We start from the raw sequence: 14,015 nt of genomic DNA, 5'->3' as shown, positions 1-14,015 counted from the left end.
AAATTCCTGCTACCCATAACTTTGAGAGAATGCGGAACTGATTAGTTTCATAACAGGTCTATCAACCATGCACAGAATCAATATTGGCCTTTCTAGTGTATATCCTGTATGAACTCCACAGATGTTTCAGAAACACAAGATAAACTGTATTCAGTAAACTATTTTTGCCTTAAAGAATATGATTTAAAGAATTAATTTTGAATTTGTCTGTAGTGTATAAATCTTGTCCGGTCTATCGGCAGTGAAAGTGTTCATACTGACCAATGTTGCTTGGTTACAGGCCAGCTGGGAACGGAACCATGACTACCCCTGCTAATTTGCTGTTGGCCTCAGACATGTGTGCAAGGCCGTGTGTGTGTGTGTGTGTTCCTGTTTTGGCATCACAGTGAGAACCATTTTCCCAATTTCACCATCAAATTGAGGACCGTTTGTACCAAAGTGAGGACATTTTGCTGGTCCTCACGACCTATTTTGCTAACGGTTAGGTTTAGGACTAAGGTGTGAATTGACTTTAGGTTAAGGTTAGGGTTAGGCATGCACTGGTAATGGTTAGGTTTATGGTTATTGTCAGGGTTAGAGCATAGAAAGCGTTGAAAATGACTGAAAATCAATGGAAGTCAATGGGAGTCAACACATGGTCCTCACTACATATAGCAAAACAAGAGTGTGTGTGTGTGTGTGTTTGTGCGTGTGTGTGTGCGTGCGTGTGAGACAAATATGAGCTTCGAATGTTTAAAAAAAGAAATGTGACTTTTTTTTAAATCATCGCTGATCTGATTACAGCTATTTTGAAAATATAAAGCTAAAATAGACAGATGGAGAAATTGGTATGGAGTCAGTTGTTTTTCAGGATAGGTCTGAACTGTTTCCAGTAGAAATGCTTCCTCTTTTCCCTGTGTTTCTTATTTATTTGTATGAGTTGTATTCCTTTGGGAAAAAGTCAGTCCAATGGGATGAAAATTCTCAAAAAATCCACGTGTAATCTGTCCAAGTCGTGCGTCAGGCATACTTTTCACTAAAGCGAAAAAATCACAATAACATACAATGACATACAACAGACCCAGACAACAGAGAAACTTGATCAGCATTACTTTTAAGAACCCTCTGTTTTTATAAAATCATGCTTTCCAACATTTATTCTGAAGTTTCTTTAAGAATTGTACAGTTGATGAAAAGTTAATACAGATTATTTTTCAATTAATAGATGAATCTTTATAGCAACTGCTCTCAAATGCCCTCCTTTTCCACTGGCTCTTTTTAGGCTCCGCTCCACTCGATATCACTCCACTCCACCAGAACCAGTTGTTTTTCCATTGACCCACTGAAGGCTGGAGCTATTGCTTGAAGCCCCGCCTCCAGCAGTCAGTGTAGTGCGCTATGCTGCTTTTAACGTTACTGTCATTGTCACATTAAAGTAATCTGTGTGAAACGATAAAAAATGAGTGTGGCAGGAGAAGCAGAGAGCTACTGTCTGGACTAGTAATGCTCCAAGAGTTTGCCTGAAGAAGTTACACTTTTGGGTTTTATCAGGAAGTTTTTGTCTCAGCCATGGTGGCGATAACAAGGGCAAGGACTTCAAAACTCAAAACTGCAGACTTCGGTGAAGCTGTTTTAGGTTGGATGTTGGACATTCATGCTCTGCTGATTCAGCAGGGGACTTCTTCTCTTTTGATCTGATGCAGGACGTCTGATTACAGGCAGCTGCTCTCTGTCTGCTCCCTCCTCCTGCAAACACTGGTTTACTTAAGGACTGTCAACAAATTTCCCAACCAAACACACTGTTTCATGGTTGTATCATTTTGTGTGTTTTGGGGGAAATATTTGTGCGTCTGATCAGCTGGTTTTATGTGTGATCAGCTGGTTTAGGATATTGATAAATACCTGCATGTAATTCAGAAAGCTGACATGGTGTCCTTTTTCTTTCCTTTCACTCTTCAGGCATGGTTTATGATTTGTAAATAATGAAATTATATTTCGATTTGACCTGCTCCAGCCATTGCGGTCCTTAATATTTTTGCAGTCGCTCTTGAGTTTTATTAACTTTTCCCTGCAATTCCTCAGCAAAAAACCTTTTCATTTCTCCAGTACCATGCCTGATGAGTGAACAGCAGTCTGTTCACTGATTGGCAATAATGACCTACTTGACAACCTACACACGTGGACAAAATTGTTGGTACCCTTCAGTTAATGAAAGAAAAACCCACAATGGTCACAGAAATAACTTGAATCTGACAAAGGTAATAATAAATAAAAGAATTCTATGAAAATGAACAAATGAAAGTCAGACATGCTTCAACAGAATTATTTAAAAAAATAAACTCATGAAACAGGCCTGGAAAAAAATTATGGTACCCTTAACTTAATATTTTGTTGCACAACCTCTTGAGGCAATCACTGCAATCAAACGCTTCCTATAACTGTCAATGAGACTTCTGCACCTCTCAGCAGGTATTTTGACCCACTCCTCATGAGCAAACTGCTCCAGTTGTCTCAGGTTTGAAGGGTGCCTTTTCCAGACGGCATGTTTCAGCTCCTTCCAAAGATGCTCAATAGGATTTAGGTCAGGGTTCATAGAAGGCCACTTCAGAATAGTCCAATGTTTCCTCTTAGCCATTCTTGGGTGTTTTCAGCTGTGTTTTGGGTCAGTATCCTGTTGCAAGACCCATGACCTGCTACTGAGACCAAGCTTTCTGACACTGGGTAGCACATTTCTCTCTAGAATCCCTTGATAGTCTTGAGATTTCATTATACGCTGCACAGATTCAAGGCACCCTGGGCCAGATGCAGCAAAGCAGCCCCAGAACATAACAGAGCCTCCTCCATGTTTCACAGTAGGGACAGTGTTCTTTTCTTCATTGCTTCATTTTTCTGTCTGCGAACATAGAGCTGATGTGCCTTGCCAAAAAGTTTAATTTTTGTCTCATCTGTCCATACGACATTCTCCCAGAAACTTTGTGGCTTGTCAACATGCAGTTTGGCAAATTCCAGTCTGGCTTTTTCATGATTTGTTTTCAACAATGGTGTTCTCCTTGGTCGTCTCCCATTAAGTCCACTTTGCTTCAAACAACGTCGGATGGTGCGATCTGACACTGATGTTCCTTGAGCTTCAAGTTCACCTTTAATCTCTTAAAACGTTTTTCTGGGCTCTTTTCTTACCATTTGTATTATCCGTCTCTTTGTGTTGTCATCAATTTTCCTCCTGTGGCCACGTCCAGGGAGGTTGGCTACAGTCCCATGGATCTTACAGTTCTGAATAATATGTGCAACTGTAGTCACAGGAACATGAAGCTGCTTGGAGATGGTCTTATAACCTTTGCCTTTAACATGCTTGTCTATAATTTTCTTTCTAATCTCTTGAGACAACTCTTTCCTTCACTTCCTCTGGTCCATGTTGAGTGTGGTACACACCATGTCACCAAACAGCACAGTGACAACCTGTAGCCCTATATATAGGCCCACTGACTGATTACAAGAATGTAGACACCTGTGATGCTAATTAATGGACACACCTTGATTTAACGTGTGCCTTTGGTCACATTATTTTCAGGGGTACCATCATTTTTGTCCAGGCCTGTTTCATGAGTTTATGACATGACAGGCAGGTGGGGCTGGGTTCTGCCTGAAGTCCACAACCATCTCCACTGTCTTGAGCGTTGAGCTCAAGGTTGTTCTGGCTGCACCAGTCCAACAGATGGTCCACCTCCCATCTGTACGCGGACTCGTCACCATCAGAGATGAGTCCGATCAGGGTGGTGTCGTCCGCAAACCTCAGAAGCTTGACAGACTGGTCACTGGAGGTGCAGCTGTTGGTGTACAGGGAGAAGAGCAGAGGAGAGAGAACACAGCCTTGGGGGGAACCGGTGCTGATGGTCAGGGAGTCAGAGACGTGCATCCCCAGCCTCACGCGCTGCTTCCTGTCAGACAGGATGTCAGTGATCCACCTGCAGGTGGAGTCGGGCACACTCAACTGGGAGAGCTTCTCCTGGAGCAGAGCTGGGATGATGGTGTTGAAGGCAGAGCTGAAATCCACAAACAGGATCCTGGCATAGGTTCCTGTGGAGTCCAGGTGCCGGAGGATGAAGTGAAGGGCTAGGTTGACTGCATCATCTACAGACCTGTTGGCTCTGTAGGCAAACTGCAGGGGGTCCAGGAGGGGGTCGGTGATGTCTTTTAGGTGTGAGAGCACAAGGCGCTCAAAGGACTTCATCACCACAGAGGTCAGGGCGACGGGTCTGAAGTCATTAAGCCCTGTGGTCCTTGGCTTCTTGGGAACAGGGACGATGGTGGAGGACTTGAAGCAGGCTGGCACATGACATGTCTCCAGTGAGGTGTTAAAAATGTCTGTGAAGACTGGAGACAGCTGATCAGCGCAGTGCTTCAGGCTGGCTGGTGAGACAGAATCCGGACCAGCAGCTTTCCGGGGGTTCTGTCTCCTGAAGAGTTTGTTGACGTCCCTCTCCTGGATGGAAAGAGCCGTCCTCGGCGTGGGTAGGGGGCTGGTGGGGGGGGAACTTCAGGGTGGGGGTTGGAGGTGCCAAGGCCCCTCTTGAGGTTGGGGAGGTGGGGGTGGTGGATTGTGACTGCAGCTGTTGGGGGGCGTCGTGGGGGATGGTTGCAGGACTGACCCTGTATTCTAATCCATCATAGAGCAACTCAGTACAGAAAACTAATGTGATGTTCAGACACCTAAAGGGTGAATCACTTTGTCATTTGTTTCTAGATATGCCTAACTCAACTTAACACAAACAGCTACACTCTCCAGTAAAATAATATTTTACTCCTGCTGACAATGTTTTCATCTGGAGCTAGGCTAAAACTAGCATGTTTACTCTGCTTTAATATGATGCAGCTCAGAACATATTTCAATGTATTTCCAGTCATAAAGATAATGCTTTGCTTTTATTGTCATATATTTTAGTGTTCCAGCTGCTCTTGGTGCAGTTCTCCCTGACACATACAGCTCTCTGGGGATATCTGAGCTGCATTCATTGTGTTCCGCGAAGACAATGGTTGCAGCTTACAAAAAAAATAAGACCATAAACAACTCATAGAATCAGAATCACTTTTATTGGCCAGGACTGTATGCACAAACAAGAAATTTGACTTGGGTTTCATGCTGTAAGGTGTTTATTGTGTTCATCAGAAAGTCAGAGAGACAGCTTGGGAGAAGAAACTGTTTTTTGCAAATAGTGCTCTATAGCGCCAACCTGAAGCTAAAGGTCTAAACAGTTTGTGTCCAGGATGTGTGGGGTCTACAGAGATAACTGAGTTAACTTTCCCTTTCCTGACACTAGTCCTGGATGGGTGGAAGGTCAACTCTGTGGATCCTCTTTGCAGACCTGATTTTCTGTTGCAGTCTGGACTTGTCCTGTTTTGTGGCTCAGCCAAACCACAGTTATGGATGCGCACAGGACAAACGGAATAATAGCTGTGTAAAAGATGCTTTCCAAAGGTTTGGTGTAAAAGCATAGTCAATGCAGTTACTGCATGTAGTTTAGTGATAGAAAAAATACGGCAAAGTTGTAAATAGTTTTTTTATCATCGTTTTTATTTATTTTATTTTTCATTATCACAATAAATGCCGCAAAATATCATGATACAATTTTAAGTCCATACCCTCTACCCCTATGTAAATAGCTGTTTTACAAATCTGCAAAAGAAGCTGTTGTGGTCGTCAGCCAGTTGGGACATCATCGCAGCGTGGGGGGATGGGCTCCTTTAATTAGTGATGTTGGTCAGGCTGAGAAGCTGTTTAACAGCTTCTCGCTATAGCTACTCTTAGCTGCCCTGATCTTATTTGACAGTTTGTTTCTATCCTGCTTATACAGGGCCCAGTCCCCGCTGCTCCTTTGGTCCAACTCAGCTTCCTCACATGTGAAGTGAACCAAGATTTAGTGTTGTTTTCTGAAAGGTCTGCGCAAGACCTGATGTACGTCACAGTTTCAGCAAGTTAATTCAGATTAGCACTTGAAGCTTCAATAACACTCCAATCTGTGCAGTCAAGGCAGGCCTGTAACATCTGCTTTGACTCATCAGTCCACTTCCTAACAGTCTTTACCACAGAATTAGAGGTTTCCAGTTTTTGTCTGTAAGTTGGAATTAGATGAAGCAGACAGTGATCAGAGACTCCTAAAGCTGTACAGGTAACTGTGCGATATGTTTCTTTTACAACTATGTAACAGTGGTCCTGTGAGTTTATGTCTCTCATGGTACGCTTTACATAAATATCTGCATTTAGAAGAATAAGACTTTTAAAGGTGGCCATCTTAAATCAGGAGTTTTTCAGACATTGGATGGATGTGTAAAATGATAAATTGTTAAAAATTGATCAATGTTCAATGAGTTTTAATAAATACCCTAACACCTCACCTAAATATTCTGAAACGTCTTACAAGAATAGCAAACTACCTTTAAACAGCATTGAGTATTTACAAGTTCTCAAAGTAAATAAAGGAAATCCAATTAAACGAACAATCCAAAAAATGCTTTTTATTTACTTAAGGGAACAATGTTCACACTGACTTATAAGTGACCCTGTAATGAGTTCTTTCTGCTTTAGTCTCTCAAGCACTACCCAGCTCGTCTCGGTCCAGCTCTTTTCAATTCCAACTTCCTGTGTCTCTAACTATTGAAGGTAACTTGGAGTGGCTCTGTTCTCTGTACTGCAGTAATCATCTTTTTACACAAAAAAGGGAAATAACAAGTTCCATAGTGCTGACAGTCAAGCACTTGCACACCGAGTCCTTCTCCAGACTTTCCCAGATGAAAAAAAACACTGCTTGTATTCAAACATGGGTAACAAAGGGAAGAAAGCAAAGTGCGTGAGAAAACGTTGGAGGAGGTGCTGCTTGATGAAAATAGGTCACAACAGAGAGCTTTGCTGCTCTTTCAGCTTTTTGATCTTTCTGATCTATGCTTTGTAACACTGTTGCTTAATTAACTTTGTTTGTGTCCAGCTATTCTATGAAGATTAGTAATTCTACCTGCCAGCCTGCCTAAGTTTTTTTGACCGGTATGACTAAGAATATGGGTGTCTTTTTTAGTTTTTTTGGGGATCATTTTTATGATATTACTTCATACAGAGGTTATATGATGCCTCATTAGAAAGGAATTACTAAGCCACACAATGTTTCATATAATTTAAACATTTGATATCATCCCAATGTTTGATCAGCATTTTTCTAATAGTCTTTTTATTATTGACACCAATTTTCTATATATATTTTTTTTATTATTTTCCAGCATTAGTAGCCTTTATTTTTCTTTTTTTTTAAAGTGAGCTGACAGGAAATGGAGAGAGAGAGTCGGGGAAGACATGCAGCAAAGTTCAATAGGCCGGGGCTGGGACCCAAACCCATGACGAGCTGCTTTGAGGACTAATCGGTCGGGTGCTCTACCCCTGTGCCACCGTCACGCCCCCTGGCATTTCAGGCTGTTGTGGCTGTGTACAGATCTTGTTTTTCAAATGAATAAATTGTTAAATTGCTAATATGTCTTCTATCTCTAAACGTTAATCATCCAATTAAATAAACTTGATGAACAAGAGTCAATTGCAAAATAATCTGTTTGGCATAAGCATCAAGGATTTAGCAAGTTTTTACGGGCAACATGGATCATTGTTTAAACAAAATATAATCAAACACAAATATCATGGGCTGCACGGTGGCGCAGTTGGTAGCACTGTTGCCTTGCATCAAGAAGGTCCTGGGTTTGATTCCCGGCCAGGGGTCTTTCTGCATGGAGTTTGCATGTTCTCCCCGTGCATGCGTGGGTTCTCACCGGGTACTCCGGCTTCCTCCCACAGTCCAAAGACATGCTAGTTAGGTTAATTGGTCATTCTAAATTGCCCTTAGGTGTGTGAATGAGTGTGTGCATGGTTGTGTGTTGCCCTGCGATGGACTGGCGACCTGTCCAGGGTGTACCCTGCCTCTCGCCCATAGACTGCTGGAGATAGGCACCAGCTCCCCCGCGACCCACTATGGAATAAGCGGTAGAAAATGACTGACTGACATATCATTACTGTTTAGTTGTCATTAATTTTTACTTTTTATAAAATAAAGTTCTAAAAAAATGTATATAGGCCATGTGCCAATTATCATAACGATTATAATTGATAGCTCATCATATAGCACTTGCAGACTGGCTTTTACTAGCCTATTTGCCCCTGTTTAATACCGCCCATTAAGACTTTTTCAAATGTTTCTCTTTAATAAAATAATGTTTCTGTTTAAGCTAGTCAGCTGACAATAGTTGTCACTCACACAAATTAGGGGAAACATCTATACGGTTATTTTGATTATACTCACCTGTAAAATGGTCAAAGTTAGAAGTGACAGAATGGAATAAGCTGCAGATTCATATCTCTGCTTGTGTCTGTTGTACTTACACCTAATCTCATTCCTTGCCCGCATCAGGCTTGCACTGAGTAACACCTGAACCGAGGACACCTGGGACTGGGAGAGCTTTGATTTGTCTCTAAACCAACTACACCAGAATTAAAAAAATACACCTTTTCTTTTCACTCCTGTTCCTTATCTTGTCTTCATTTTACCTCCATCTTCTGCACCGTAGCCTTTGCCTCAGCCTTTGAGCTTAAGTGGTGTTTATTGCCACATTAACAGACATTCCTGTGGCATTTTATGGGCAGTTAGGAATCCTGTTGAGGCATTAGTCATGTCCCTAAAGTGTGACAACGTAGACAGAGCTTCGGTTGGGCCGGCGGAGGCCGTGACATGCATGGCGAGCTGTCTTTTTTAATGTGAGCCGGACAGGTGACCTTTTCCTGCAGAATGCCTCACAGCAGCAGAGGTGATATCTGAGTAATTAATGGTCTGAAAGCACATAGTGGCTCACCATATCCTTCCCTTATGCAATCTGTCCCCCTCTGCTGTCGCTGTGTCACTCAGCTGTCAAGTGATGTCTGATCTCTCTGGGAGAACCATGGACGGATTGGATTTGCTTACCTGTGTTTATGTCTTGTGGAATTATGTTTCCAGAAGACTGCATTAAAAGCAGTTTTTTAAGCTTTTGTTGAATTTAAGCTGAGAAGAGGAATCTCAAGGAGAGCAAAACTCAGGTCAGCCGCTTCTGTGTTGCACGAGTTCTCTTTAGCTGCTTTTTGTGGTAGTGTAAACATAAAGGGGCTGAAGTCCAAGGTTTGAAAGTAGATGTAATCACACCGGTCCATCATTACTTTAAGAAATGAAGGTCAGTCAGTCCGAACAATTGGGAAAACTTTGAAAGTGTCCCCAAGTGCAGTCGCAAAAACCATCAAGCGCTACAAAGAAACTGGCTCACATGAGGACGCCCCAGGAAAGAAAGACCAAGAGTCACCTCTGCTGCGGACCATAAGTTCATCCGAGTCGCCAGCCTCAGAAATCGCAGGTTGACAGCTGCTCAGATTAGAGAACAGGTCAATGCCACACAGAGTTCTAGCAGCAGACACATGTCTAGAACAACTGTTTAGAGGAGACTGTGTGAATCAGGCCTTCATGGTAAAATAGCTGCTAGGAAACCACTGCTGAGGACAGGCAACAAACAGAAGAGACTAGTTTGAGCTGGTGTGAAACAACTGAAAATATGTCTTATATTCTAGGTTCTTCAAAGTAGCCACCTTTTGCTTTGATTACTGCTCCGCACACTCTTGGCATTTTGTTGATGAGCTTCAAGAGGTAGTCACCTGAAATGGTTTTCACTTCACAGGTGTGCCCTGTCAGGTTTAATAAGTGGTATTTCAAGCCTTATAAATGGGGTTGGGACCATCAGTTGTGTTGTGCAGGAGGTGGATTCAGTACACAGCTGATAGTCCTACTGAATAGACTGTTAGAATTTGTATTATGGCAAGAAAAAAGCAGCTAAGTAAAGAAAAACAAGTGGCCATCTTTACTTTAAGAAATGAAGGTCAGTCAGTCCGAACAATTGGGAACTGCCCCAAGAAAGGAAGACCAAGAGTCACCTCTGCTGCAGATGATAAGTTCATTCAAGTCATCAGCCTCAGAAATCGCAGGTTAACAGCAGCTCAGATTAGAGAACAGGTCAATGCCACACAGAGTTCTAGCAGCAGACACATCTCTAGAACAACTGTTAAGAGGAGACTGTGTGAATCAGGCCTTCATGGTAAAATAGCTGCTAGGAAACCACTGCTGAGGACAGGCAACAAGCAGAAGAGACTAGTTTGAGCTAAAGAACACAAGGAATGGACATTAGACCAGTGGAAACCTGTGCTTTGGTGTGATGAGTCCAAGTTTGAGATCTTTGGTTCCAACCCCCGTGTCTTTGTGTGGCGCAGAAGAGGTGAACGGATGGACTCTACATGCCTGGTTCCCATCGTGAAGCATGGAGGAGGAGGTGTGATGGTGTGGGGGTGCTTTGCTGGTGACACTGTTGGGGATTTATTCAAAATTGAAAGTATACTGAACCAGCATGGCTACCACAGCATCTTGCAGCGGCATGTTATTCCATCCGGTTTGCGTTTAGATGGACCATCATTTATTTTTCAACAGGACAATGGCCCCAAACACACCTCCAGGCTGTGTAAGGGCTATTTGACCAAGAATGAGAGTGATGGGGTGCTGCGCCAGATGACCTGGCCTCCACAGTCACCGGACCTGAACCCAAACGAGATGGTTTGGGGTGAGCTGGACCGCAGAGTGAAGGCAAAAGGGCCAACAAGTGCCAAGCATCTCTGGGAACTCCTTCAAGACTGTTGGAAAAACATTTCAGGTGACTACCTCTTGAAGCTCATCAACAGAATGCCAAGAGTGTGCCCAGGAGCAGCACAGGCACCATGCCAGTAACCTATGTCCGCCAGCACAGCCCCCCAAAAAGCATTACATGCAGGAACCAGATATCAGCCCCAAGAGCCACCAAAGGCCCACCCCGGTGGGGGCCATAGATCCCCCACTGCTCCCAACCCAGGGACACCCCAGGTGCCCCAAAACTGCACACCCACCCTTATCAGCAACAACGCCCCACAGGACAAATTCAAAGGTCCCCCAGTAAGTGATGGAGTCCAGTAAAGGAGCCCAAAGAAATTGATCTTAAGTGGAGGCAGATGCTGTCTCCAGATTTATGTAATCCAATAAAAGATCTCTATACTGGTTAATACTAACAAAATTTTTATTTTTCTATTTCGAGATGTATTGTAGCCTGTTGGCTAAGAAGTAATGATGAAAGTTAGGCAGATCTAGTCACCCTTTATCTTTGGTCTTCTGTAGTGTTTTTAAGCCAATACGTGGGGGTTTATTTTTCCAAAGAATTTTAGTGATGGAGGAGTCCAGAGATCTAAACCAGCCAGATGCGATTTATTTGGGATCACTGAGAATAAGTAATTGATTTTTGGCAAGACCATTATTTTTATTGAAGATACCCTGCCCATGGGTGATATGGGTAGAGATTTCCATCTATAGTGAGATCAACTTTCACTTTTTTTATAGCGGAATGTGGTTTAGTTTTGTTAAATCTGCCAATTTAGGAGAAAGATTAATACCCAAATATGTGCTCCAGATTTTAACCAATTTATAAAATAATCTGAAACTCTGAAAGAAAGAATTTGTGAATAAAATTACCTGAGAGAAAGAGAGATTTGTGAATCCTGGAGAAAAATTAATACATCATCTGCATAAAGACTGATTTTATGTTCGATATTCATGCATTTTATGCCTGTCTTTAGTTTGCCTGATTGCTGCCAGTGGTTCAATAAAAATAGCAAATAATAGCGGGGCATCCCTGCCTGGTGCCCTTCTGAAGATAGAAGCTGGAAAATGTTTGGTTATTTGTCTTGATACATGCTGTTGGGAATCTGTATAATTTTTAACCAGATTATGAAAGCGTTTCCAAAACCAAACTTACACAAGGTTGCAAAGAAGAATTTTCAGCTAACTCTATCAAATGCTTTTTCTGCATCTAGAGATAATTTATTAGTCTCAATCTTTTACTGTAGGAATAGTCTATTAAGATTACAGATTATTTTGAGATCAACGTTAATAAGGGATATGTGACGGTAGCTGATACGAAATACTGGGTCTTTTCCTGGTTTTAATAGGAGAGTAATGTTGGCAGAATTTATATTTAGCAAACGTCTGCCATTTTCCTCAGTTTCCTGCAACATTCTGTGGAATATTGGAGCCAAAATATTCCAGAATTCTTTATAGAACTCTGTTGGGAATCCATCTGGGCCTGGAGCTTTTTGTTGGGCATGCTTTTGAGGGCTTCCTCGATTTCAGCTGATGTCAGTGGTACATCCAGGGCCATCGCTTGATTATCTAAAAATTTAGGAAGTGTTACTTTATCCAGAAAATGATCAATGTCGTTATCTAACGGGTCTATCTGTTGTGAGTATAAAGTTTTGTAAAAATCTCTGAAAGTGCTGTTTATTCTTTCAGGAAACTGTATTCCAATAGTTTATTTAATTTTAGGCTGGTTAGCTAAAAGCTATCTGATTTATTGCCATGTTCAGTTTTCTATTCAAAGTCTTAAGAATCGTCTTAAGAATTTTCTTTTTTTTTTTTTTTTTGTCAATAATTTCATTTAATTCTAGTTTTGCTTTACGTAGTTTGCCCAGTATTACCCCTTCTGGGAAGCTTCTAACAATTTAATGGTTTCAACTAATTCCTGAATATGTTTTTCTTTTTTCTTCTTATGTGATGAGAATGAGAATATTTTACCTCTCATCACTGCTTTCCCTGCCTCCCAGAGAACAGATGGTGATGTCCCCAGGAGGTCATTAAACCTGTTTCGTCATGTATCGTGAGATTTTGTGCAACAACCTCCTCTCAGTAAGATTTTTATTACTATTTACCTCTGTTGTTTCACTAATACCTCTGTCACAATAGCATATGCAGTTTGATCACCAACTAAACAAGACTGCCATGTATATCTTGGGAGACGCATCGATATACTGAAATATTCGATGACATGTGCATCACAGCTCTGAGAAAACATGTATGCATCCATACATATTCGTACATATGTACAGTGTTATGAACATGTGTGCTACTGCTACAGAATTGACAAAAGTTGCAGCAATGATTCAATAATATTGTTGCTTAGTTTCATGCTATGCACCAAACTGTCTGCACTGATAAAGATTCACTTACTGCATACTGAATGCTTAAGGTGGCTCCAACTAATGGCAGCCCAACCTAGTTTCTAGTCGATGTAGCCAACACTTATTTGATCACTTGGAGAACTGTTATCCTCTTACCATCCTTCATTTAAATGTGCACACATTATTATCCAGAGTGGACGATGCATCAAAAAACAAGATGCTCAATAAAATGTGTCATTTCATGATGATTCGACCCATATAAAACAAGTTTTTAATACACAAACATGGCAATAGAGGAAACAAGAGGGCAGATGCACAAATATGTTTACAAACCTTACTTTGTCGGTTCTTCTTATTCCGAAACTACACACAGGCAGCTCTGCTCCTTAAAGCGCTCCCCGTCTGTGGAGAAGTTCTCTGGTGTGCTGCAACCTCCTCTTTAGCTTCTGATCGCAGCCGGGACCAGCAGGTACCATAGCTGCTCACATTCCCGGCGGGTGTTGAAAGCAGAGGGAACGATGCATTGACCTGCTCAGGAATGCCTGTTTGTTCTCACCGTGATCCCAGGACCAAATCTACCTTTCTACCAGTTCGGTTTTCTCCACCTTTTTTTTCTCTGTTTTGATTTGGTCATTTTATCAAACTAAACCTCATTATACAAGAAGGAGATGACAGCATAATGCAGAATTTTAATATCAATAATAAATTAATTAGTATGCAGTATGAAAACGACCAGCATGGTGAGTAAACATAATAACAAGCAAATTAAAAAGTGATCAGCAAGCTACGTTCAAACATTGTGATGCTGTGTGACAGTTAATTTAAGTTTTATCATTATGATTTACACATTTCTGAATCCAATCTAAATTCTATCATCGGTTAATTTCTCTCCCTTGATTACTTGGAGCACATTTGGTTTTTGGATTATTTTGGGGAGTTTTTGCAACAAACAATCACAGCTCTTAGA

At 41.7% G+C, this 14,015-nt stretch overlaps 1 protein-coding gene across 4 annotated transcripts in view; it reads left to right on the top strand.

The window, feature by feature from the left end:
• rhbdl3 (rhomboid, veinlet-like 3 (Drosophila)) overlaps window positions 1-14,015 on the top strand; it is a 119,348-nt gene that overhangs the window by 32,551 nt on the left and 72,782 nt on the right. The window contains exon 3 of one of the 4 annotated variants that reach the window (XM_047366466.1): window positions 12,695-12,776. The exons of the other annotated variants lie outside the window; for them this stretch is intronic. Within the exon in view, the coding sequence (XP_047222422.1) occupies window positions 12,741-12,776 (36 nt within the window). The 5' untranslated portion in view covers window positions 12,695-12,740. The remainder of the gene's footprint in view (window positions 1-12,694; window positions 12,777-14,015) is intronic. 4 annotated transcript variants of the gene reach the window in all.

The sequence above is a fragment of the Girardinichthys multiradiatus genome, chromosome 5 (genome assembly GCF_021462225.1).
Source record: "Girardinichthys multiradiatus isolate DD_20200921_A chromosome 5, DD_fGirMul_XY1, whole genome shotgun sequence".
NCBI lineage: Eukaryota > Metazoa > Chordata > Actinopteri > Cyprinodontiformes > Goodeidae > Girardinichthys > Girardinichthys multiradiatus.
The sequence above is the reverse complement of the archived record's forward strand: the minus strand, read 5'-3'. Positions and strand labels throughout refer to the sequence as shown.